The sequence below is a fragment of the Salarias fasciatus genome, chromosome 17 (assembly GCF_902148845.1).
Source record: "Salarias fasciatus chromosome 17, fSalaFa1.1, whole genome shotgun sequence".
Lineage (NCBI taxonomy): Eukaryota > Metazoa > Chordata > Actinopteri > Blenniiformes > Blenniidae > Salarias > Salarias fasciatus.
Window position 1 is genome coordinate 14,491,888 of NC_043761.1, and position 25,524 is coordinate 14,517,411.

At 45.4% G+C, this 25,524-nt stretch overlaps 1 protein-coding gene and 1 long non-coding RNA gene across 3 annotated transcripts in view; both read right to left on the reverse strand.

Annotated features, from left to right (window-relative positions):
• The window catches only part of plxnc1 (plexin C1), a 41,669-nt gene extending 19,641 nt beyond the window's left edge, over positions 1-22,028 (reverse strand). The window contains exons 1-3 of one of the 2 annotated variants that reach the window (XM_030113204.1): positions 21,145-21,153; positions 20,944-20,985; positions 20,726-20,859 (exon numbers count right to left, since the gene is read on the reverse strand). In XM_030113204.1, coding sequence (XP_029969064.1) covers positions 20,726-20,757 — 32 coding nt within the window. In that variant the 5' untranslated portion in view covers positions 20,758-20,859; positions 20,944-20,985; positions 21,145-21,153. Of the gene's footprint in view, positions 1-20,725; positions 20,860-20,943; positions 20,986-21,144; positions 21,154-21,669; positions 21,773-21,924 lie in introns of those variants that run through there. The other variant, XM_030113203.1, reaches the window with a different exon arrangement.
• LOC115404068 (uncharacterized) lies at positions 9,817-11,548 on the reverse strand. The gene is made up of 4 exons (XR_003933295.1): positions 11,451-11,548; positions 10,914-11,063; positions 10,335-10,427; positions 9,817-10,239 (listed from the first exon to the last, which is right to left on the reverse strand). It is a non-coding gene; the product is annotated as an uncharacterized LOC115404068 (long non-coding RNA).
• Positions 22,029-25,524: the final 3,496 nt, after the last annotated feature.

Below are 25,524 nucleotides of genomic sequence, written 5' to 3' on the forward strand. Positions count from 1 at the left end.
ACCAACATCATGGAAAATAATACTGAGAGCGGACTACTATTAACTGATATTAGTGACCAAATATTGTCCTATTAAGAAATACAGTATTATACAAAAACACACAAATAGTCCATGGGTCACAAAGGGGCTGCAAAATCCCTGTTAAAAGAAAAACTTATTATACAAGCAATTCTTAAAGCATCGAACTATAGAGGCAGAGGAAAAGTATAAAAAATATAAAAATAAATTAACTAACATTATGAGGACAAGTAAGAAAGAATATTATAATAAACTATTGGAGAGAAATAGAAACAATATTAAAGGCATATGGAATGTTCTAAATGGCATTGTGAGAAGTAGATCTCAAACTATGAATTACCCAGAGTACTATATTGAAAATAACAAGACCATTAACAATATGGAGGATGCACTCTGAAAAGTAACTCAGAGAAGCTTCTAACACCACTTGATTTAATGCATGGATCCAAGTGAAAAATTGTAATTAGTTGATTTTGATAAATTTTCTAAGTTTCAAACTTATTTTTTTCAAGTTATGAATAAATAAAAATGTTCCTATTTACATCAACTTAATTTTGCTTGCAATTTTAACTCAAAATTCATTGTTGATGGGTTTAAAACAAAATTCAAGTTGTTATAACTTAACAAACTTGGCTGGATAATTTAATTTTGTCAATGTTGACTTCACAATTTCAAGTTCCCTCTGGCCACACAACATGCCTGGACAAGTTGGACAGTGGGTTAGCAGGATGGAAAACCTCGATACAAGCAACATTTCATGGCGAGTAAAATTTATTTCTGATAGTTGGAGTAAGGACACCACATCGGCATGGTTAGTGTTGTCACAGCTTAAAGGAAGCGGTCTCTTTGAAGAATTTAACAATGATGATGGTAGTGCCGCAATGCATCATGGGAGTTTGGGATGAGATATTCAATATTTAAACACTGATTTCATGATTTATTTCAATGTTATGATGTCAATAGTGTTATTGGTAGTTGTGTTTGGTTGTGTTCTTGTTGTTCAGTTTATCTAAAAAGTTTAGTTACTTTTTGTGTCAAACCTGGAATGAGAAGTACTGAGCGTTTAATCTGGTCCTGCTACTACACTAAATCTGACAGAGTTCGAATGTACACTTCTCAACCCATCTGGGGTTGTTAAAGATCTGTGTTTGCCTGTACAGAATCAGTACACATTGACTATTCCCAAATAATCACAGTATTAAAGCTCGTGTCCGGAGTTTTGAAAGAGAGAGTTTTTTTTGTCTCGAGGTTCCCCCTCTCTCTGCTTTCATGAGCGACCAAGCCACGCCCCTTTAATTGTGCACGCTATTATCTGTCGGGTGAAAATGAGAGCCTCCGAGTCCTACAGCGTCCTACATGTTTAGCTGTTTACAGTGGATGTTCAGCAGACCATGGATATATCCGAGGTAAGCGGGTCGGCTGCTGCGGAGCTCGCTCTCCTCTGCCTGGGCGAGCGGCCGTGCTCTCTGGCTGCTTGCACACTTTGACTGACAACACGAGAATGCGGAAGCTCGAAATCTATTGGCTGACGCTGACCGGCGCTTTTTCGGATAACATGGGGGTCTATGAGACAAAGGCGGGGCTCATAAATAAATTTTTATATTGCTTTATGCTAATATTATATTGTAATATCGAACCAGACTGACATATTTAAGCTCTGTTGAAAAATGATACATACGTTGGAAACTCCGGACACGAGCTTTAAAGTTAATCAAAAACTGGCGATTTTAACTTCTTAAAAGTGGGCAGCCAATTTATTTGACTTATCAACATAAAAATCTTGCATTTATTAAATAAGCAGTACTTAAAATGATCTTTGACTGATGACAAAAAATGAATTGACCAAAGTAATGTAGTTTGTTGGTTCAATGTAATTTCTAATGAGGTTGCCATAACTTAAAAAGACTAATGCAAACTGTTGCGTTGATTTTTTTGTTGAGTCTTGACATTTCTTTTTAGAGTGTGTGGTGAATGGTTTTAACAGATTCTTTGTAAATGTGGGACCTGATTTAGCGGAGAAAATAAAGAAACCAGTGACAACAGAAAGGGGGGATTTAGAAGACATGGGGTACAGGAATCCAAATACAATGTTTTTAGGTGCAGTTGATGAAAAAGAAATTGTAGAGAATGTAAGAAACTATAAAAACAAAATCTCTAAAGATTGGAATGATATAGACATGTCCACAATAAAGTCAGTTATTGAAGGAATTGCAAAACCATTCACCTACATCTGCAACTTGTCTTTTCAATCAGGTACATTCCCAGACAAAATGAAAATAGCTAAAGTAATACCACTGTTTAAATCCGGAGATCGACATCAGTTCACAAACTACAGGCCTGTTTCATTACTCCCCCAATTCTCCAAAATACTGGAAAAACTATTTACGGACAGACTGGATAAATTCATTGAAAAGCATAAACTTATAACGGACAGTCAGTATGGTTTTAGAACGGACCGATCAACATCTCTGGCACTAATGAAATTAATAGAAGAAATCACAGACTGTATGGACAATAAAAAAGTAGCAATAGGACTATTTGTGGATTTAAAGAAAACATTTGATACCATTGATCATAATATATTCATATATGATCATATATATAAAGAAATTAGATAACTACGGTAGGGGAGTGGGGTTGAGTTGGATATCGAGTTACTTAAGAAACAGGCAACAGTTTGTACAGATGGGGAATCATAAATCAAAACTGATGAATATTACATGTGGGGTACTGCAGGGGTCAGTATTAGGACCAAAATTATTCATAATGTATATTAATGACATATGTAGTGTAACAAAATTTTTGAAATTTATTCTGTTTGCGGACGACACAAATATCTTTTGTTCCGGTGAGAATTTGCAGCAGATTTTGGAGACCATCACAACAGAAATGAATAAATTAAAACTATGGTTTGATAAAAATAAATTATCATTAAATCTAAGTAAAACAAAGATCATGCTGTTTGGGAGACACAGAATGGATTGTAATGTAGAACTTATAATAGATGATAACAAAATAGAGAGAGTAAGTGAAATTAAATTTCTTGGCGTGATTCTGGACAACAAAATCTGCTGGAAACCTCATGTGAGCTACATACGGGCAAAACTGGCAAAATGCACATCAATACTGTGGAAAACTAAACATTTCCTGGACATTAAGTCACTGCACACCTTATATTGCGCACTTTTTTGCCATATCTGTCTTATTGTGTTGATGTCTGGGGAAACAGCTACAGAACCACTCTACAGTCGATATGCACGATACAGAAAAGAGCAATAAGGATAATAAACAATGCAGGATACGGAGACCACACTAACCCCACTATTCATAAAATCACACTTGTTGAAATTCATGGATCTGGTCAAATTCAAAACAGCACAAATAATGTACAAAGCAAGAATTAATCTACTGCCAAAAATATACAGGGGATGTTTACAGAAAGGGAGGGTGGTTATAATCTAAGAGGAGACCTGAACTATAAAAAACCAAAAGTTCGAACTACATTGAAAAGTATGTGCATGTCACGCTGTGGAGTGGCTCTGTGGAACAGTCTGGAGACAGAAATAAAACAAAGTAGCAACATAAATCTGTTTAAAAAAAGGTACAGAAAAATATTTCTTGAGTATATGGAAGAGGAAGTCTGGAACTGTGGATGATAATAACAAATGGTGTTGAGTATTATACATATAGTGGAAATTGATATATTGTTGTTATACTGTAGTTATATTATAATGGACCATTTTCACAGCCCCACTACTTCTTGAAATTAACTGTGCACATTCATTTCCTGTCTTGCATTATTGGCCAAAATGATTAATCCAGGTGTGTCTTGTTGCAGCAGTCTAAACCAGACACACCTGGATGAATCAGTTTGGCCAATAATGCAAGACAGGAAATGAATGTGCACAGTTATTTTCAGGAAGTAGTGAAGCTGTGAAAATAGCCCATTATTCTGTTATATAGTATATATTTATGGGGATAACTATATGGTATGTGTGGGTATATATTATATATTTATAGGGATATCTGCATGGTATATGCATACATATATTATGTCATATTATATTATATGATGTCCTATGACGTATGATTTTAAAACTTGATAATAGTTAAAAAGGGGTAGGAATCTCGAAGAAGTTTTTACTTCTTCCTACTCCTTTTTTCAAACTATGCTGTTATGTTGTTGTTGGTTTTTTTCTTTGATTTGCATTACCTTTCTTTTTTATCTTTTTTTTTCTTTCTTCACTTTATACATGTTCGAAAAATAAATGCATTCATTCATTCAATAACCTAACCGCTGAACTGCATACTGTTTAAATAAATGTAAAACATTTTTTGAGGTCTTCCGTGTTCCCCAGTGAATTAAAAGCAGACCGAGCAGCATGATCATCTCCCAGAGAAGGAGGCAGCTTGATCTGCGAAACTCTCACACACTTCAGGCCTATGAGACTCTGCTCTCCGACACACAAGTTCTGAAGTAGTGCGTCAAAGCGCATTGGGCCTCAGCCAAAAAAAAAAAAAAAACAAAACAGAAATTTTGGGGGAGCCAGCCCTGTGAAACAGAAAATTGTCATTTGTCAATTTCAGTTTGGGCAAAATAAGGATTCAGCAATGTGTGCTAACTTATTCTGCAACACATTTTCCAGCTACAAAAATTAGTACGAGTAGTTACTAAACGTAACTCCAGTTCTACGAGTGTGTGCGTGCCCACCTATGGGCTTTGCTATTGGTACTCTCCTCTGGCGCCATGCCAATCACTGAGACAAATCCGAAACCGACGCGCCAATCCCCTATGCGCGCTGGCACACTGTCACGCCCCTCACCAAGGGGATATAATCAGCACGCCTGCTCTACTTCTTTCTTCTGAAACAGCCAGTTAGAAACAGAAGCAAGACAGCTGTGCCTGCAGGTAGGTGGGCACGCACACACTCGTAGAACTGGAGTTACGTTTCGTAACTACTAATTCTACTTCATGTGGTGCTTAGCCCACTACTCACCAAGGCGGAGGCTGTAGGGATAAATGTACTCCCAGCTGGTGTGCTGACAGGATTGGGGCGGGAAAAAGAAACTGGCAGGGTGTACGTCCAGAACAGCCACACCAAAACCTCCAAGACACCAGCGGCAGGCAGCCTCGCACCGAGGCGCCGCCCGCAAACATGCACAAGCACCGTAACAACGACACACACACGCCGGCCGAGACATCAAGTCACAATGGCAGGCGGAAATCACACCCGGTCTGCATCCCCCTAAGAGAAGAAGAAGCTGGATTGAACAAAAGCCAACACAGTTAAGTGACAGAACTCCTGTTCTTGCTGAAAACTGACATGGCCACAGTGTCTGTGCATATATCCATCAGATATGAACGTACAAAGGCGGACACAGAAGCCCAGGAGGAAGCCTGGGAGATGTCACCCACCATGACACCTCTGCACAGGGCCGCAGAGGCAGCCATGCTCCGCGTGGAATGAAAACTGACATGGAATGAATGCGAATCACCGCCGGTGGCTGGCGATTCAGCGCTTCGTAGGCAGCTGCAATAGCGCCCCCAACCCAGTGGGCGAGACGCTGGGAGGCCAGCGGGGCTCCACGCCCCCTGGTCCCGAACCGCACAAACAGCTGGTCCGTAGTGCGAAAGCCAGCTGTGCGCTTAACGTAGCAACGCAGAGCCCTGACCGGACACAGCAACCACACCTGAGGGTCATCCCCTGATGAGCCAGGCAGAGAGCCGAGTGCCCTGATCCGGATCGCTCTCGATCGGAAGTCCGAAGTGATCACCTTGGGATGAAAGGCCAGGTTAGGCCAGAGATGCACAAGTCCCCCATCCTGACTGAACACCATGCAGGAGGGATGGACTGACAGGGCGCAGAGATCCCCAGCTCTCTTGGTAGATGCCAACGCCAACAGGACAGCCTTAAAGGAGAGAAAGCGGTCCTCCGCCTGCTCCAAAGGCTCAAAGGGGGGGTCACTTAAGACTATCCAACACCGTGTGGAGGTCCCACGGGGAAACCACATGCCTGGGGGGTGGCAGCAGCTGACATGCCCCGCGCAGAAACCGCTTCACCAGCAGGTGATTGCGTGTAGAGAAGCGGCCGAAGCTGTCATGGCTCACCACATTGGCCGATGCAAACACCGCTTGCGTGGATGCAGTGGGACCGCTGTCCAGCAGGGCCTGGAGGAACTCCAAAACTCCACCGATAGCGCAAGAGACCGGGTCCCAACCCCTCTCTGAGCACCACGATGTGAACAGATGCCACCGAGACCTGTAAGCCTTGACAGTAGAGGGGGCCGTGGCGCTCTGGATGGTGTAAACCACAGCCAAGGGGAGATCTAGCCCCACTAGTCTCACCCTCTCAGCTTCCAGGCCAAGAGTCTCCTGCCCAGGAAGGGTCGAGACTGGAGGGCACCCCCTGCCTGCAGTAAAGCATCGGGCCCATCAGGGATCGGCCACGGGTCTCCGACTGCCAACTGAACCAGGTCCAGGAACCACCTGGTGCTCGGGGTGTCTGGGGCTACGGCAATCATGTGTAGGCCCTGCACCCTCACCCTGCGCAGTAATGGGGTCAAGAGGCGGGCCAGAGGAAATGCATACAGGAGGCCCGGAGGCCAGACCCTGTGCGCAAAGGCATCTACCCCGAGAGGGGGTTCGTCTGACGACCTGAGCGAGAACCAGAGTGGGCACTGTGCGTTCTTTGCACTGGCGAAAAGGTCTGCCACTGGGTGGCCAAACCGGCGCCAGAGTTGGGCTGCACCACGGCCTGGGGGGACGGCCCACCCGCCCTCCCGGCCTTGGGAGACGAGGGGCCCCCGGCAAAAGGGCCGTGGACGGGGCATCACATGAAGTGGCGCAGGCCGCGACCCCGGGACTGCGAACCAGTGCTTTGCTGAAGCCAAAGCTGACGTGATCCCGAGATGTTTTGGGCTGCTGACCTCACTAATTATGCTGGGGTTCGAGTGCTCGGCGGTGGGGACGCAGACCGGCATAACCCCAGCGCTCAGACGCTCTGCTGTGCTAACACAGGGAGATGCAGGCGGAGAATGCAGCCTGGGGTGCTTGCGGGCTGCCAACGGGTCCTCGGCGGTTCTCCGCTTGCGCGTTGTGCACGGCAGGAGAGTCAGCGGCCCTGGCTCACCGCTGTGGCTTGCTCCCACGGTTGCAGAGCGGCGAAACCGTAGTGGAGGGAGAGCCGGCGAGGGTGCGGTGGGCCCAGCAGAGCGCGTGACGTGCCCTTCGCTTGAGGAAGTGGCGTGTGGCCCAGGGACACGCTCCGCTCTGCCCCGTGAGGCAGGTGTGGCGAAGGGCTGCTGCTCGCCTGAGCGCGTGGTTTCGCAAGCGCGCCGCGCACCCCGCTGCTCTGCTTTATCACGTAGCGGAGGGTGGGAGGAAGAGAGCCCCACCGGGCTTGACATGCTTCAGTCATGCAAGCGCAGTAAGAAGTGGGAGACTGTTGCTCTTTAGAGATGTAACGGGCCTGTCGGCCTTTAATCACATTTTTAACAACAGAAGCCTGAGGACGAGCGGAAGGGCTGTTCCGCGGCTTGTGAACGTGGGACCGTCTCGGGTGGTCGGAGCCCCGGGAGGAAGAGGATCAGCGGGCAGTCGAGTGGGTCTTTCCGGGCGCCGGGGAACTCCAGGGGGCTGGCCTCAGCTGCTCTGCAGGGCGTCGTCGCTGTGGTTTGGGCGCATGATGCGGCTGAAGGTGCAGGGCGAGCTCCTGGGAGACTCGCACCGCCGCCTCCAGGCGTTCGATGATGACCTGTATGTCAGGGCCAAACAGAGAAGAGGTGGACAGGGGTAGCCCCAGGACTCCCCGCTGGTCCCGCTCTGAGAGGGAGAAGAGACCAAGCCACAGGTGCCTCATGGCAAGCTGGGCACTGGCCATGGCTTGGCCCCCGTTGATGGCGGCGGCGTGCCACATGCACATCAGGACCTCAGCCGTGTTCTGGATCTCCTCGATGTCCTCCAGAGACAGCTCAGATCACTCGTGGCAGATCTTGTCGATGGAGTCTAAGAGAAAGGTCACGTTGTTTGCTAGGACAAAGACCTGATTGCCGTTAGCATAACCATGATCTAGGAAGCCCGACATGCGCCTGTCCCTCTCTGACGGCAGCATGGGTTTCCCGCCGGGCCAGGCGGAGGATGTGGGTAACAGGCAGAGTCTCACGGAGTCCTCTATTACAGGCAATCCAGAGACAGGCGGTCAGCTGTCCACAATATTCACGGTAGCCTTTCACAGCTCCCTTGGCAATGAGCGGCATACACCAGTCACGCTGCACATTGGCCTGGAATGATGGCACGGTGGGACACAGCACCGCAGTCCTGGACCGAGTCCGTGACTGGGTTGCTAGCCTGAGTGCGAAGTTGTGCTGCGCCGGCTTTGGAGGCTGCGGCGGCAGCGCCAGGCCGGTGCACTCGGCGGCACACTTGAAGAGCTCTGCGAGGTGTTCCGCAGGCTCACGGGGGGCGCTCTGATGGCTGGCTCGGGGGATGGTGTAGAGAGAATCATGATGTCGTGTAGATTTCACCGACATGGAGGAGCTGCTGCTGCTGCTGCTGCTAATGTCCCCGCAAGCTTTGGCCCAGTCATACGGGGCGGGAGCGGGAAGATCTTCGCCGGCGTCGTCAGGGATGGGAGTCGGTGAGACGGCGCCCATGAAGGCTGCCCGCCGCTGGGTTTCTTCGAGCAGCAGGGCGAGGCAGGCAGGGCAGGATGCCCGCTGGTGTTGATGCTGCCAGCCCAGGCAGGTGAAGCAGCGCTTGTGGTGATCTTGCTCCAGGAGAGCTGTGCCGCAGGCGTGGCAGGAGAATGGCCTGACGCCGGGTGGCGACTCTTCAAGGGCCGGCTTGTCCATCTTCTAGTCTTGCATGTAGAATCTTGAAGTGGCTTCGTAAGTCTCAAGGGCTGAGAAAGAAGAAGGGAGAGCATTGTGCAGCCGCTCATGATATGCCCTCTGCGAGGGACGTGGCAGTGTGCCAGCACGTGGTGAGGTTTTGGCACGTCGGTTTCGGAGTTTTGAAAAGGAGTACCAATAGCGAAGCCCATAGGTGGGCTAAGCATTGCATGAAGAAGAACTAAACCTGTAAAATAATAATCTGTGCGAAACATGTGACAATACCGACAGGAAGTTGTTGATGGTGCTTTATGGCATGTTACTTGCAGACAATATCCTCCCCATGTCTCAGCGACAAACCCCACAAGAAGCATTTTAAGTACCAACTGCTTTGACAGTCACGCAGCCTATTGAAGCATCAAAGAAAAAATAAGTTGAGATTTTGAGACGCACGAGGCCTTTTCAGTATTTTTAACTTGGGTTTGTGGTTTTGCCAGGAGCAGATAGACTTCATGTCTGCACCTAATACACACACTCTGTTAGGACACCACCTCAACTGTTACCACTGACACAGACCGAGAATGAAAATCTGTCAGGTTTGAATCTACATGAAATAATTTTTTGAAGACGAATAACATTTAATTACCTGATTTGAGTAGATAATTAATTAAATGATGAGAATTTTAATGAATGTTTTACTAATTTGGGGATTTGAATAATGAATATAATGAGTAACTTCTCAAACCTCTAAAATAAACTACACTGTATTAAAAAAAAAATTGGTTGAATTGATTATTCATAGGGTGAAGCGTTTCACGAAATGTTTTGAGTTGACACAATTACTATTTAAAAACATTGACTGAACGAAAAACTCTTCGTTGGCTATTAATTCAGCCAATTGCTTAATAATCGTTGACAGAACGAAAGACTTGGCTTATTAACTGAGCCAATTGAAACAAATGAGTTGACACCATGTCATATTCCACATCATGTGCTCACTCAACTAGGACTTATTAGTCATTACAACTATAAAGTAATAATTGAGTGAATAACATAATAATGACTGCATGAATTAATATTTAAATGATATATACTCAACATAAAATATAGCCTAATTAAATAAAGACTAATAAAGACAAATTTACTTTAAATGTTTATTTTTCTGTGTACAAAACAAAACATTTAAATTCAAATTCAAAAAATTACACAACATTTGAAAAGAGTGCAAAACAGAGCAACACCAATAGCTGACAGTATAAGCTGTAAAGGAAAGTCTGGGGTTCAAGGCTCGTAAGGATGTAGCAATGGCGCAGCTTCCAGGCCTCCCGGAGGCCCCACAATCTCCAGGATACCCATTGGCACGGGGCTTGAGGCTTCGTACACACCGTCTGGCTATAGATGGAGCACATTAATAAAAAGGAAATTAAAAACAATATCCAAATGATATTGATGGACAGATGGATGTTCTCCTTGAAATGCTGATTTACCTGGCAGGTCTTGAAAAGCTCGGTTTTCTCCCCCAGGTAATACTGCAGCCCTTTGACAGCCACCACCCTCCGATGTTTAACGATCTCTGTGGTCTGGATACACAGGACAAGTCAAGTCACATGCATATTGTTCATACATGTACATTATACAGCATATTTCATACAAGACGTGTAAACTCAAAGTGCTTAAACATGAAAACAAAGTAAACAGTTCTAAATTAAAACAAAAACCAACAATGTAATGCTGTCACTGTACATTTTTTTACAATGTCGACTCTTTCAGACATAGTGTGGGAATGGAGTGGGCAGGCAGCTCATTTCACATCTAGAATCTAAAGGCTGATTCATTGTAACTGCATACATACATCTACTGTATGTACAGTGTACTGAAAACGGCTTCTACTGAAAATAGCAGACTGACAAGCTCACGATGTGACATTGTGAGCTTGTCGATCAGCTATTCTCAGCAGAAGCTTTACCCACAATAACAGAAAACACTATTTTCAATCGTGAGGGACTCCGGACACCCAGTAGGGTTTAAGTGATGAAGACACATTTGTCCGTTATTTTCCATCTTACCTGCTCGTCTCGGTACTCCAACAGACTCCTTAGTGTCACTTGAGTGGGGTGGTGAGCTGCGGTGCGGTGTGCTCTGGTGTGCTCATCCAAGGAGGGGAAGAACGTTTCCATCAATTCTTTTCCTGTTACTCTTCTGAATTCTGCATGTACCTGCAAAACAATTAGATAATGAAGAGACAACTTGTGAATGTACAACCTGTAGACAGATCATAGCAAAAACCACAGATGTAGCATCACGTCACTTGCTCAGGACAGATCAGAGTGACCATCTTCAATACCAGGCTTAAAGGGCCATTCCACCTTTGAGGCATCAGACCCTTTATTTATTGTTAGGGTATAAGAAACATGGCCCTGGTGTTGTTTTTGTGTTTATTCTGTGTTTCTAGAAATATTAGTCTAACTTCCTCTTGACAAAATCATTACATCTGATTTCTCTTCCCACCTACAGTTAGTTCCACCCCTCTCCAGTGCATATGGTTGTCTCAGTTGTGTGACATTTTATGTGGAAGGAACAAAGTAAAACATACACAAACTTACCTGATCCAACAAGAATAGGGCTGGCCATCTCTGGCTGATTGTGGAGACATGCACATCTTCAGCAACGACCTCCTTTCATCTGAGGGAGAAGATACATAACTATAGATATGCGACAGATATTTACAGGGTAGTGCAAGTCAATGAGAAGAAACTGTGTCAAACAGAAGAAACTGCCCTGAGTAGAGAGATGCCAAAATAAAAAGTTAAGATGGAAGCCAAAGAACGGCACAGCCAATTTATTTCATGATGTGTAGTGGGCTTGTAGATCTGTTGTTTTCACTAGTTTGGGTCCTGGCAAATGTCATAATTCCCCTTTGGGTCACAGGCAAAAAGGTTTGGGAGCCACTGCTTTAGGAGACTGTGAAATGACCCTTACAAGTTAGGAAAAAGTGTTTTCCTTAAAGGTATAATGGAGGATTTTCTCGATAAAGTCGAAGCCAAACGTCTGTTACTCGCTTATTGAAAAACGCGCATGCGCCAGACCGTCCTACCTGCTCTGCTGCTCCGACGAGCGCGCTTGACGGCGTGACGCAAGCATTTCTTCAGCGTGATTGACATGTCAGAGGACCAATAGTTGACGCTCGCATCACGCCATTCATTGGCTAAAACATCGTCCATTATACCGTTATATATTCAAACAACTTTAATGGGACTGGGGTCCATTTAGTTCAATTTGTACTTTGTCAGAGTTAAGGGAACCCAGTGGTTTGAGAATGACAGGATTACAGCTACTTCCAGAGCAAGTATTGATATAAATACAAATGCTAGAAAAGCTGACCTTATTAAAGCCTTCAAAGCTAGCTTTCCCGCCGAGACGTTTGCTTCCCGACTGATGGTTTGCTTGCTAGGCTGTTTACCAGGCAAAACCATATTATAAATCTATGCTAGAGCGAGCTGGCCAACGAGCTGACGGCGTTCGTCCGCCAACAGCTGTCGCACAGAGGCGCTGCTATGCCCACGCCGGGGCGAGTGTCAGCTAGCCGGCTAACGGGCGAACGTGCCGCTCGCGGGACAGGAGCAAGCGTCAGCTAGCAGGCGGACGTGCCGCTCGCGGGACCGGAGCAAGCGTCAGCTAGCAGGCTTACGGGCGGATGTGCCGCTCGCGGGACCGGAGCTAGCTTTAGCTAAACCCTGCCCCGCGGGTTTGGCTAACGTGCGGACGTGCTGCTCGTGGGGCCTCGGGCGCTGTTAGACGGCTAATGCTGTTAGCTGGCTAAACATTGACCTTATGAATTAGAGGGGTAATATGTAAGTTAGCTGCCCGGCTACCCAAGCTAACTGGCTAGCTAGCAAGCAAAAAATTACAGTCCCCCAAGAACAGATTCCACAGAAAAACAAATTTCTTTTGACTCTGGTTTCAGAGATTGACAATGTTAATAAGCAAACGCACAGTGTTGCTTACCTGTCACTCCTCGTCCCTCCGTGAGGCCGTGTCGACAAACTTTGTGGCTTTGCCGTACTTCCTTTGCTCGAAGTTCATTACCGCAAATGACGCCGCCCACATTTGTTCAGTCAACAAATGCAAAACTTGTCCAATCCATTCACTCAATTACTGTATGTTAGTTGAGTCAATATCAGCCATTGTGGGCGTTCACCCAACAACAATTTATCACCTGACTCAATATTTTTTATGAATAATTGTACAAACATTTATTAACTGGCTTTCCCAATAACAACACTTGAGCCAATGGTCTATTTCAACTTGCCTTAGCAATCTTCTAATTGAGTCAATTTTTTGGTAATTGGGTTTTTTACGGTGTATGAGCGCTGTGCTCTCATTGCATTGCTGGGTTTTCTTCAGGTCCTCCAGTTTCCTGCCAGTGTAAAAACATGACAGGTTAACCAGAGATTCTACATTTAGAGAAGCTGACATATCTCACATCTGTTGAACTTTGACTAAATTTGAAACGTTATGACTTTGTAATGATTAGCCATAGCCGTAACACGTAGTGTAACGGCAAAGGGTATTGTTCTTGCTCAGTTTCTTCTGATTATTCTTTGTCCCACGAGAATGCATTTTTGACCCCCTGAACATAGCTGAATGTGGGGTTTTTTGGTATCTACGCGACCGGCCCGGCGAAAAAATCGATAAAATTTATACCTCCACAGTGACAGATCAATACTGGCTCAACAGTGCCACCTACAATCAGACCCCTATGGCCCACAGAGTGGGTATATTTTGATTTAGGAACACGAAATTCACACCAGTGACAGAGCATGAAGGGACAAACGGAAAACTCTCTTGGTTCAAATCTGTGGGACCAACAGGAAGGCGGCCATCTTGGATACAAAATTTGCCACCATTTCGCTTTTCATTTTTCAAATGAACTGAACTCCTAGTTCCTTTCTTCCAAATGAGCCCAAACTCAGCACACTGCATCTAGACACATTGACTTTCAATAAGCAGCCAGCTTTTTTTGATACGTTGCTCCGTCTCCTCACAGCACGCCATCGAATAACGCCTTCATCTCCTGTTATTTCGACAGCCCCTCACGAGCTCAGGCATTGTCCTAGAACAGTCAGATTACAGTCAGTTATGTGCCAAAATGGTCCTCATGTAATGCATTATAAAGTTTAATACAACTCAACTTTATAGCGCCCCCTACCACAGACATAAAACATTAACATTCTTCCTCAGTAACCAAACTGTGCAGTAACATTCTATGCCTGAAGACAAGCAAAAAATTATATTACCATTTTGATGCATTTATAACCGTTGGCCTGCAGGGGCGCAAAGAACCCCCCGAAAAATACATAAAAATTTCTTACAAGCACATACTTTGTCCGACTGTCTTGAAATTTTGATCAATTATACACAACATGATGCTGATTATATTGATGTATGAATGACTGTGATAGATGCTACAGCGCCATCTATGGGAGTGTGCAAAGATTACAATGCAATTTGAAAAATTACTTTTACCAATCTTTTTCATTAATGTCAATTTAACGAGCGCAAGACGTCGACGGCAGTAGCAGGGAGTGAAGCACTAACGGCGATGGCTTTCATCACCGCGCGCGGCTTTAATTCTTTTTTGTTTTTTCCCATATTTTTAAAGGTGCATTAGGAGTTTTACAACCTCAAAAATACTTATTTTCCACCATAAATATGTTACACATTTTTAATGATGTGTATTCATTACAAGTACCTCTAACAGCGCTAAATTGTCACTTAAAAGCTGCAGTGCCGGTCCGGCACCAGAAAGTTTTGGGGGAGAATTTGAAAGGAATGACGTAATGCGCGCTCCGGCTGGTTAGGTTTCGTTTTGTCCGCCATTACTCCGCCAGATGCTTAGTGAGCAACAACTGAGCAGGATCTTCCAGAAAGTAAGAAAAGACTGGCTTCTAGCACTGCCACAGCTCCAGCACAGACTCCACCAGGTAAAAGAATCTTAAATCTTACTTGAGCGCTACTAAACGAGCGAAGAAGGAGTCCCCCTCTTCCGTGCATGGGAGCCACAGGGACGAGTTGTTCACTAAGCTTAATTACGCCCAAGGCCTGCAGGGGGCGCTGTTTCGCATAAAACGTGCAAACTCCTTAATGCACCTTTAAAGCAAAGTTTTCCAAATTTAGTCTAAATCGAGCAAATAAGACAACTGAGAAGAAAAGAAGTATAGCAAGCAAATTTTATTATGAAAATGGGTAACCACATGGTCACCAGACACAACATGTCAGAGTCTGTAAAACTGGTTAACACATGAAACATTTGAATACAAAAAGAACTTAATTTTATTTGGAACAAATATGTTAAAATGGAGGCAAGTCTGAGTAATACTACAAAGTTAGACAAAAAAGTTGCAATAGAATTATAGTAAATATGTGCTATCAGAAGTGAATAAAAGTACAAAAAAGTGCTTCACCTGATTTAAATTGTTTCCCACAAGCAAGAAATGGAGACGCTGCCTGTGGTGATTAGAAGCTTTAACCATACAGCCACATTTAAAGTACAGACATACAAGCATCTGAAATTAATAATAAAAACAACAAATCCAAACTTTTTGGGGAGGATCTTGATCTTTTTTCTCAGAAAATAGCACCAGTGATCAGTGTCTGTTCCTCTTCGTGGTGACTTTCTTATCCCACAGACAGATGAACACCAGCGCTAAAAAAAACCAACAAAAAACACATTCCAGTTCAAATCAAGTAAAAACACAATTTTAGTCACAAGTTAAGAAGAAAACACTGACTATCAAAAGCAGACAACCATCCAATAAGATTCGGTGAAAGAGAAAAGTCTATGAGAAAACAGTTCAAGTATTTTAAAACTGGAAAACAAAGTTAGTGTTTTAAAAGTGGAATATGTTGTTGTTTTTGTCCACTTACCAGCAATAACACAGGGGATCAGCATGAAGCGCAGGATGACAATGACTGGATGCATTAACATTGGAGGAGCAAGTAACACTGTCTTGTCACCGTATTTAATCTAAAAAAGAAAACATCTCATCAGAGCCTTGAGCCAGAGATATGAAGGCTGGATTTTTGAGTGAATATTGATAAAATCATCATGAAAATGTGTCCAAACAAATGCAGGAATATTTCTGTGTACATGGACATTTGATGCAATAGAATGTTGAGTTGCAGTTGAAAAACAAAAGTTACCATTAACGTCTGGAACTGTGCGCTGGATGGGCTCTGAATCTCACAAGAGTAAAAGTTGAACTCTTCACCGGGGTCTTTGTCTTCCATGATGCAGGGGTATCGTTTCTCCTCCTGCTCCCCCCATACTGACAACTCTGCTGGTGTTATCTCCAGTTTGTCTGCTTTTCTCTGAAATGACAGCAGAAACTCATGTTGATCCGATGTGGAACACGTTGGTGTTATTTCAAAAAAATCTGAAGAAATTCAACCTGTATGGTGATCTGGACGTGGTCACCCCTCTGTGTGGATGTGAAGCTGGTGAACTCTGGGTCTGGATGGTAGATCAGGTTTGTGGAGCAGATCAAGGTTTCATTGGCGACTTTCAACAGAAGAGAACTGCTGGAAACTCCGGAGGGATTTGTAGCTGCAGGTGACTTGAAGGTGAGAATCTGCATGAAATCAAAAGAAAAGAGACGTCTCATATTGATGATATGATTGTTATTTGACTCATTGTTTCTATGATCATAATGATTAAGATGTTCCAAGATGTTGTGGGTCTTCAGATTGAGGAAACATTTCCTCCATCCTTCACAACAGAAACCCAAACCCTGGTCTTCGCTCTCCAGACCCACCTGATGGTTCCTGTCAGTCGGAGGTTGGACTTCCTGAGGGGCTCGGCTGTGAATGACCCCCTCCACAAACTCCAGGTGAGATCCAGTGAGTGTGATCTTCCTCCCCCCACTGCAGGTTCAAGGAAAGTGGTCGACATGAAACTTCTCGCTCAGCATGATACATTGAAAACAGATGAAAAAAAAACATCCATAGCTTGTAATCATAGCTAGTCACAGCTGGTCATCATAGCTAGTAATCTTGAGGCAAGAGAATATTTTCGTATTCAACTTGGCTGTGGTCTTAGGGTCTTGGTGCTTGCTGTGGCGGCAATCCCTGAACCCAGTGGTGGACACCAGAAGTAAGGACTGTCGTCAAGCTTATGAGGGAGTCCTATCCATTCGAGTTGGCTCGTGGGATTCCCAAAGCAGCTGACAGGTAGCAGTAAGCTAAGAAAACTCCAGAACAAAGGGTTGTGGAGGCAAAAGCTCGGGTCTGGGAGAAGTTCGGAGAGGCCATGGAGGAGGACCATGTCTTCTGTGGGGGAAGCAGTTTAAAGTCTCAGAGGTGGACTCGTCCATCATCCAGGCTGAAGTCACCGAGGTGATTGGTAAGCTTCTGGGGTGGCAATGTACCAGGGGTGGACGAGATTCGCCCTGAGTACCTTAAGTGTCTGGATGCACATGGACTGTCTTGGTTGACACGTCTCTGCAACATCACGTGGCGGTCAGGGACAGTGCCTCTGGACTGGCAGACCAGGGTGGTGGTTCCCCTTTTTAAAAAGGACGACTGGAGGGTTTGCTCCAGCTACAGGGAGATCCTATTCCTCAGTCATCCCAGGAAAGTCTTTTTATTGGTACTGGAGAGGAGGATTCAACCGATAGTTGAACCACAGGTCCCAGAGGAACAATGTGGTTTTCGTCCTGGTCATGGAACACTGGACAAACTCTATACCAGGGGTGGGCAATTAGATTTGGCGGCAGGCCATTTTTTGGGGGGGCACTTCAATCGCGGGCCAAGGGGTCTCCGGCTCGCGCAAGCGTCCTTCCGTGGACAGGAGAGCGCGAGGGGGGGGCCTGCATTCGCGCGACAAATGACACCGCGCCGTGCTAGACGCACAATTTTTATTTTGCTGTGTGAATTCATTCGCGGGACGCGTCACGCTGGTACAAATATGCAACACAGAACATCCTGCAGAAAGATCACAGCTCCTCATCACCGTCTCCTGTACAGTGGGCAGGATTTTTCTGATGTTTGTCCCACAGTTCTGTGTGCACCAGGCTGTCTGTGTGTATGTGTGTGCGCGCGCGGGCACATACTGATCGATGGTGCGGGTTTTGTTCTTTTTTGTTTTTATGACTGTTTTTACTGTTCAGGACTTTTATGAAAATGAGTAGCACTTTTACAAATAAAGATCGAGATTGAGATGCTCCGCCTGCCACCGTCGCTGCTCTGTATTTGGCCTGAGGAAGTCACCTCCGGCTGCGGCCGAGGCGGCGGCATCGCTCCTGGTTGCCTGCTGCGCTCCGGAGGCGGTCTGAGCTCGGTGAGTTCCACCGTCTTCTGCAGGAGCTGCGCCCGGAAGGCCGATTCCAGCGCTGCTTCAGGCTGATGCCCGGTTTCCACCAGAAGCGGTGAACAAGTGAGATCGCGCACGCCGCTCGCCTTGGCATCACGCCAACTGTCCTGCGTGGTCGGACCCCTGCTGCCCTACGGCAGCACGTCCGTGAAGACCTCCACGCTGATCGGCTGTCCTGGCGCCAATTCGCTTGAAAGGTTCAATTATTTCAACTCGAGCGACGAGCTATGGAGCGGCGGGATGCGGGCGGCAGCGACTGGCAGTACAAGTCGACGGGCGTGCGGATTTTTCCCTGGAAACGCGCGCCGCCGGCCGCTCGCCGCGTCATCGCTCGCGTCCGCCGCTCAAGGTTGAGCGACAATCGTGTCATTACATTGACTCTGTATGTGATCTCATCGCACGAAAGATTTGCGTCGCGTCCGGTGGAAACACACCGTTACACTCAAACTTACTGGAGAATAAACACACACGGTGAGCTCGGTGCAGCGCACTCACTTGCGCTCTATGTTCACCAGACGAGGTGCCACTCCTCTTTATTTTTCAGTGACAAACCGGAAACCACAACTAAACAACACATCCTTCAAAGATTGTCTATTGCAACACAATGACAGATATCGCACTCCAACAGGGGTGCGTGCGTCCGCTCCAGTCCCCAGGGTAGTGCATGCGTTTGTGCGCACGCGTGTTGGAATCCTTTCGCGGGCTGGATTGGACAGTTCGGCGGGCCACATTTGGCCAGCGGGCCGCTAATTGCCGACCCCTGCTCTATACCATCTCTCGGCTGCTCAAGGACTTATGGGACGGCGCCCAATCAGTCCACATGTGTTTGGTGGATTTGGAAAAGGCGTTCAACTACATTCCTTGGGATGCCTTGTCGGGGGTGCTTCGGGAGTATGGAGTCTTTGTTTAAGGGCTGTCCGATCTCTGTAGGACTGAAGCAGGAGCCTGGTCCTTATTGCTCTCAGTAAGTCAGACCTGTTGCCAGTGCATGTTGGACTCTGGCAGGGCTGCCCTTTGTCAATGGTTCTGTTCATAACCTTTATGGACAGAATTTCTAGGTGCAGCCAGGGGCCGGAGGGGGTCAGGTTTGGTATAAACTGGATTTCATCTCTGCTTTTTGCAGATGATGTTGTCCTGTTGGTTTCATCAAACCTGGACCGACAGCATGCACTGGGGCGGTTCGCAGCTGAGTGTGAAGCAACAGGGATGAGAATTAGCACCTCCAAATCCGAGGCCACAGTTCTCAACCAGAAGACAGCGGCCTGCCCTCTCCAGGTCAGTGGCGAGACTCTGGCCCAAGTGGAGGAGTTTCAGTATCTTGGGTTTTGTTTTTGAGTGGGGACAGATGGAGTGTGAGATTGACAGCCGGATTGGTGAAGCGGCTGCAATGATGGTGATATCGGTCCATCATGGTGAAGAAAGAACTGAGCCGAAAGGCAAAGCTCTCGATTTGCTACTACCTTCACCTGTGGTCTTGAGCTTCGGGTTATGACCTAAAGAACAAGACCCCAGATTCAAGCAGCTGAAATGAGCTTCCTCTGAAGGGGGGCTGGGCGCTCCCTTCGAGATAGGGTGAGGAGCTCAGTCACCAGAGAGGAGCTCGGAGTAAAGCCGCTACTCCTCCACATCAAGAGAAGCCATCTGATGAGGCTCGGGCATCGGTTTAGGATGCTTCTTGGACGCCTCCCTGGGGATGTGTCCTGGGAATGTCCCACCAGTAGGAGACCCCAGGGAAGACTGAGGACACGCTGGACAGTCTACCGGTGTGTCTCTCATTTGGGCTGGGAACACCTTGGGATCCTCTCAGAGGAGCTGGAGGAAGTGTCTGCAGACACAATAAGTAACAATAAGTAATAACAAGTGTCTGCGGCTCAAATAGAAAACCAATATAAATACACAGAAAGACACTGAATAATAGGAATACTTTAAGCACTGGAATATACTTTCATTTCAGGAAAAGATGCATTTGTTGCTGCTTCTATTGAAATTCTTGCTTTGTTTTGTCAAAACGTTTTACTGCAGCCGTGTAGCTGCTGAGTCACTCTTCATTTTCAGGCAGTTGACTGATTATTGTATTTTGTTTTGAGCATCACAGTATCAGTAAATCCAAGCACACCTGATCCAGGAGTTCCTCGGTGAAATGTCTTGACAGGAAGGTGACGACTGGTAGGTGATGCTCGCGTCACCGTGGCAACTGCCGTCTGGGAGGAGAACGCAGGCTTTCACTGTCCCTTTACGGTTTGCTCTGGGAATGTGGAAGGTCAAACTGGAGCCGCTGTTGTTCCAGACAGGAGACCTGAGAAGAGAACACAAAACAAGACTCAACAAGATCCAAAAACAAATGAAAACTGAGCAGAGAAATGCTCCTCAATGCTCCATCACTCTTGGAAAACTGCACCATATTCTCCTGAGAGCTGAGAGAAAAGGTTGGATCATGTCACTGGTCAGTGTGTTTCATGGCTGCTGTTTCTCCTCTTGGACTTCCCAGATGCGTGTGAAGCGACTCACTCCTGTGGCGTACAGTCCAGGTCTGCCTGCATCCTCACTCCGGTCACACCGCTGAGGTTACCACCTGACAACACTGCGTGGTTTCTTCCATAGAAAGACACAATGCTGGGGCTGATGGAGGAGATCTCAGGCTTCTGACGAGGAAAACACATCAAAACACAATCAGCAGCAATACAGTCAGAGTGTGGAGGAGGAGAGAGTCAAAGGAAGAGACTCACAGGAAAGTTCAGCTCAGACTGCAGCGTTTGACACACACTGTCCTGCAGGAGGAGGAAGAAACACTTTACAGTGATGGAGCATCTTTCTGACAGATCAAATGCTGTGGGTTCATGTACAATTTGGATTTACTGCTAAATTAACCAGGACAACATAAATGAAGTGTAGATGAGCCTGTATTACAGTAAGAAAGATGTTATTACATCTAAAAGTCGTTCATTAGCCCAGGAACAGCTGTTGTTGCTCCATTCACAGCCGGGTTTGATACACTGCTGACACCTGAAGGGAAAACACAAATCAGAGTTTAAATCTGCAGGAAGGAACAGGAAGAGCTTCATACACCACAGTCATCAAAATTAAAACAGTCATTAAACAGGTTTAAAAAAAAAAACGCTGTATGTTCGCTGAAATATGTCGGGTTCTTTTGAAATTTTTACAATATCTTTGGTGGCTTGGTGTGCTGGATTAGAGCCTCCTGCAGGACTTATTTTTGACACCCCTGCTTTAGTTTTCTACTCTGTGGACACAGAGAAAAGGTAATTACTGCAGCAACAACAGAGTATTTCTAAAGAAACAAAGATAATGGCTTAATCAAATTAGTCTTTCAATATCATGCACCTGTAAATTGATTAACTCTCTTTCTCTCTTTAATCTTCAAAACTCTCCTACTGGTGTGGAAACATGTTCCCCTGCAGCTGTCTCCACTGCTGTGTGAGTGAATGACTTACAAGACTCGGGTTGGTGGTCCACTCATATCAGAACAGTTCATTAACTGCAGTTGTTCGGTCAGACTTGTTGAGCCAAGCCTCATCTTTACAGTGACCAGCAGGCCTGTCAAACAGAAACATGATCTGCATTTCATCATTTTGAAAACTGACAATATGTTTTAATGTGTAACAGAATGTAATGAGACAAGAGATCAGTCAAGTGGTGGTGAATACTGTGTCTGTTTTGCATTTCCTTCATCATTTCTATCAAATCACCTTCAGGAGGAACGGTCTGCTTAGAAAGGATGCAGGTGCATTGTGGGAACTGTGGAGGAAGGCCATCCCGGCTACAAAGCTCCCCAGAAGTTGTGGAGAACTGACAGGCGAACCACGTCTCTTTGCTCACACTCACATGAGTCTGGATGTTCAGAGTGAGCTGAGAGAGAAAGAACAGAAGATGAGTGGTGAATCAAGGAGCTCCAGCTGGTTTCAGTCCTCAGAGTGTGATCTGGTCTGAACCTGTCCAGTCCCGTCTTCAACGACTTTGTGGGAAATCAGTTTCTGCTGGAAGACATCAGGAATGGACAGCCAGTGGGAGTCCTCACAGTCATCTTCAAAGGTGCAGCTTTGGAAAGAAACACATGTTCTCACCAAGTTCATGACTGCTTGAACTGTTCCAGAAGCTTCTTCTCTCACCTTCCTTTGGAGACACACCACACACAGTATGGATCCTGAGCAGTCCACCACTCCTGGACATTTGTGTGTGTGCTGCACTTTGCTACAGCCACACGCTTCACCTACAAACAAGAACATTGAGGAAGACTTCAAAATACCCCAAATGCGAAGGAAAACTTGTTTTAGCTGTGTGAGACAATTCCATCAATATCTACCTCGTTTTGAAATGGCACATACACATGTTTATGATCCACTGGATCCAGGTGCATTCTGGGAAACACTGGGCGGTCCTGGTTGGACATGCAGAGCACTCTGGGACAGGCGGTGTGATAGTTCCTGTCCACAGCAAGCTGAGGACAAGAGTGTGAGTCAATAAATGTTCTGAGGAAGAAACTTCAACTTCAAACTGGATCCTGTTTTTCTCAGAAGTCTTTAAAAAGCTGTTAATCGTTCATCGTTCACAGGATGTGGTTTGTGACAAGTCAGAGCGAGCGATGTGTCACACCCGAAATGTGTCCGTTATCTGATCTGATCTGAAAAGGTTCCGTGGGTTTGTGAGCTTAAAGGAGCACAGCGCAGTTTGCTCGTTTTATGCGAAACACCGACCCCTGCAGGCCTTAGGCGTAACTGTAGCTTAGTGAAAAGCTCGTGTCTGTGGCATGCGCCCATTCACGTGCACAAAAGAGGGGAACTCCTTCCTCGCTGTTTTGGCAGCGCTCGAGTAAAATGTAAGTTTCTTCTGCCTGGTGGGGTCTGTGCTGGAGCTGTGGCAGTGCTAGAAGCCGGTCTTTTCTTACTTTCTGGAAGCTCCATCCTCAGTACTGCTCAGTTGTTGCTGCTAAGCGTCTGGCGGAGTAATGGCGACCCGAATCACTCATATCGCTGTGCCTTCAGTGCCCTGCACAGGAAAATAACAGCGACTGCGATCTTGCTGCCCATCAGGCAAAGGTGAAAACATGTGTGGGTGTGAATAATTGAAAATGGAATATTTAAAATTGCGCTGTACCCCTTTAAGCTTATTAAATTTATTAAAAGTTACTGTGTGATCAGACTTCTGGATGATTCCTTTATCATGAATAAAGAAGCATCGTTAAAACATGACATAAGGTTTGAAATTTTATGTCTTTTTCTGTGTAAACTTCAACTTTTTCAAGTTTTGTCAGAAGATACAGAATTAAACTTCTTTGCACTAAGATAAAGAGAAAATATTCCGAGCTGTGGTGATTTCTGATCATAGTTTCATTTTGCTGAGCTGGTTCACTCTTGATCAAATTAAGCTTCATGGAGCCCGGAACTGAAACAGGTTTGACTGTTATTGTGTGTTGTTGGTTTCATCTGGAGACACAAAAATCACAATGTGAAAAGCTGCAACAAGGCAGGACAGAAAGTTTTCATTTTCAGGCCTGAAAATAAGAAAGTATGAGTTTGTCAATGTGTATTATCATCAGTCTACATCAGGGGTTTCACAGTCTTCATGACTAAACTGCTTGTTTTCTGATTTTGCACCAAATGAAATTATCTGGAGTCACAGAACATGTTTATCTTTTAAAATGAGGAGAGCACAGCTTCTGAAGTTTCATGTTGTCGCGACCGTGGGGGTCGTTGTGATGCACTGCATGCCGCGGGGCCATTTTGGGGGTTTATTTGAGTTGATTGTTGTTCCTTTTGTTATTAGTTGTATTGTTTAAGCTTCGTTCTTGTGTTCCCACGTTCATTTGTTTTACTTTTATTTTTTTATGTGTCGGACCGTGAAGGGAAGGGGTTGCTGGGGAGATGTCCCGAGGCCTGCAAGCCGACATACTGTTGTGGTTTCCAGTGCGCTTTTAAAAACTATGGCCTTGGAGCGTGGAATATACAAAATACAATGTAGTTATTAAACACAAAATCTATATATTATGCTGCATTCATTAAAGGGACTTAAGGCAAGATTTGTGAAAAACTACAAATGCATTTCCAGTTTATCAAATGCTAATGGGCCGTGAAGCATTGAAAACCTAAAATAACAGGCCAATCTGTCTGTTGCCTTATACAGAATTTCTATACAGGTCTCCTCTCTGCTCTGACTGCAGCAGGGAGCGCTGCTGAGACTGGCCGCCTGTGAGTGCTTTGGGACGGGGGAGGGGCTCACGCAGCACCCGCTGCTTGTTGAGGACAGCGGAGACGTCCTGTCACGTCTCCAGAGCACCAGAAAAAGTCGCTAAATTTGTCGCTAGTTACTTTTGACAAAAAAAGTCGCCAAGAGGCTTTGGAAAGTCGCCAGATTTAGCGAGAAAGTCACCAAGTTGGCAACACTGCCCGCCCCTGATCCCAGCAGTGTTTGAGTCCGTGTACACGGCGGCCATGTTCTTCCTGTTCGGCAACGCGCATACAGCGTCAATTTACGTCACATCCCCACGATTGCGCGGGAAATTCGGACCCCGAACAGCAACAAGTTCTGTGGCACACAGCCTGTATAAGGCAACAGACAGATACGTGGATTGGCCTGTTATTTTAGGTTTTTAATGCTTCACGACCCATTAGCATTGAATAAAGTGGAAATGCATGTGTAGTTTTTCACAAATCTTGCCTTAAGTCCCTTTAAGTTTCAATTTAGAGTAGAAAACATTTCATGACATTTTCAGCTTTTTCTGTTCCTGATTTATCGGTCTCTTCCTTCTGATCAGCATCTTTCAGACAATTTTGACATTTTAGAATAGAACAGAAATACTTTATTAATCCCAGAGGAAAAATGCTTTAACTGTTGATCCACACAGAATAAATGGAAAGAAAGTTGAAAAACAAGACAGGATGAAATAAAGTGTGACTAATGATTAATTTTAAATGCTAAACTTCACAAAGATTAATGGTGACGGATATAAACACGGAAAGGATTAAATGAACCAAAACACAGCAAACAATATTATCAGGAAAGAGTTACAGAGTTTTACAGCCTCAAGAAGGGAGAATATTTTCATCATGTTCACCATTTTATCTCTTTTTAATATAGTTTTTCTTGTTTTTATTCTTTTTTCCTGGGCATTGTAGATCAAGTTGAATGAGTGATAAGGGTCAATAGTTTGGGCTGTTTTTTTTTTTTTTTGGTCCATTAAATTTCACAAACTGTACAGTTTGATGGACTCACCTTGATGAGCTGCCCGTCTCCAGTCCCGATGAAGAAAACCATCCAGCTGTTCTGCCTCACTGCCAGAACAGAGGTCATGT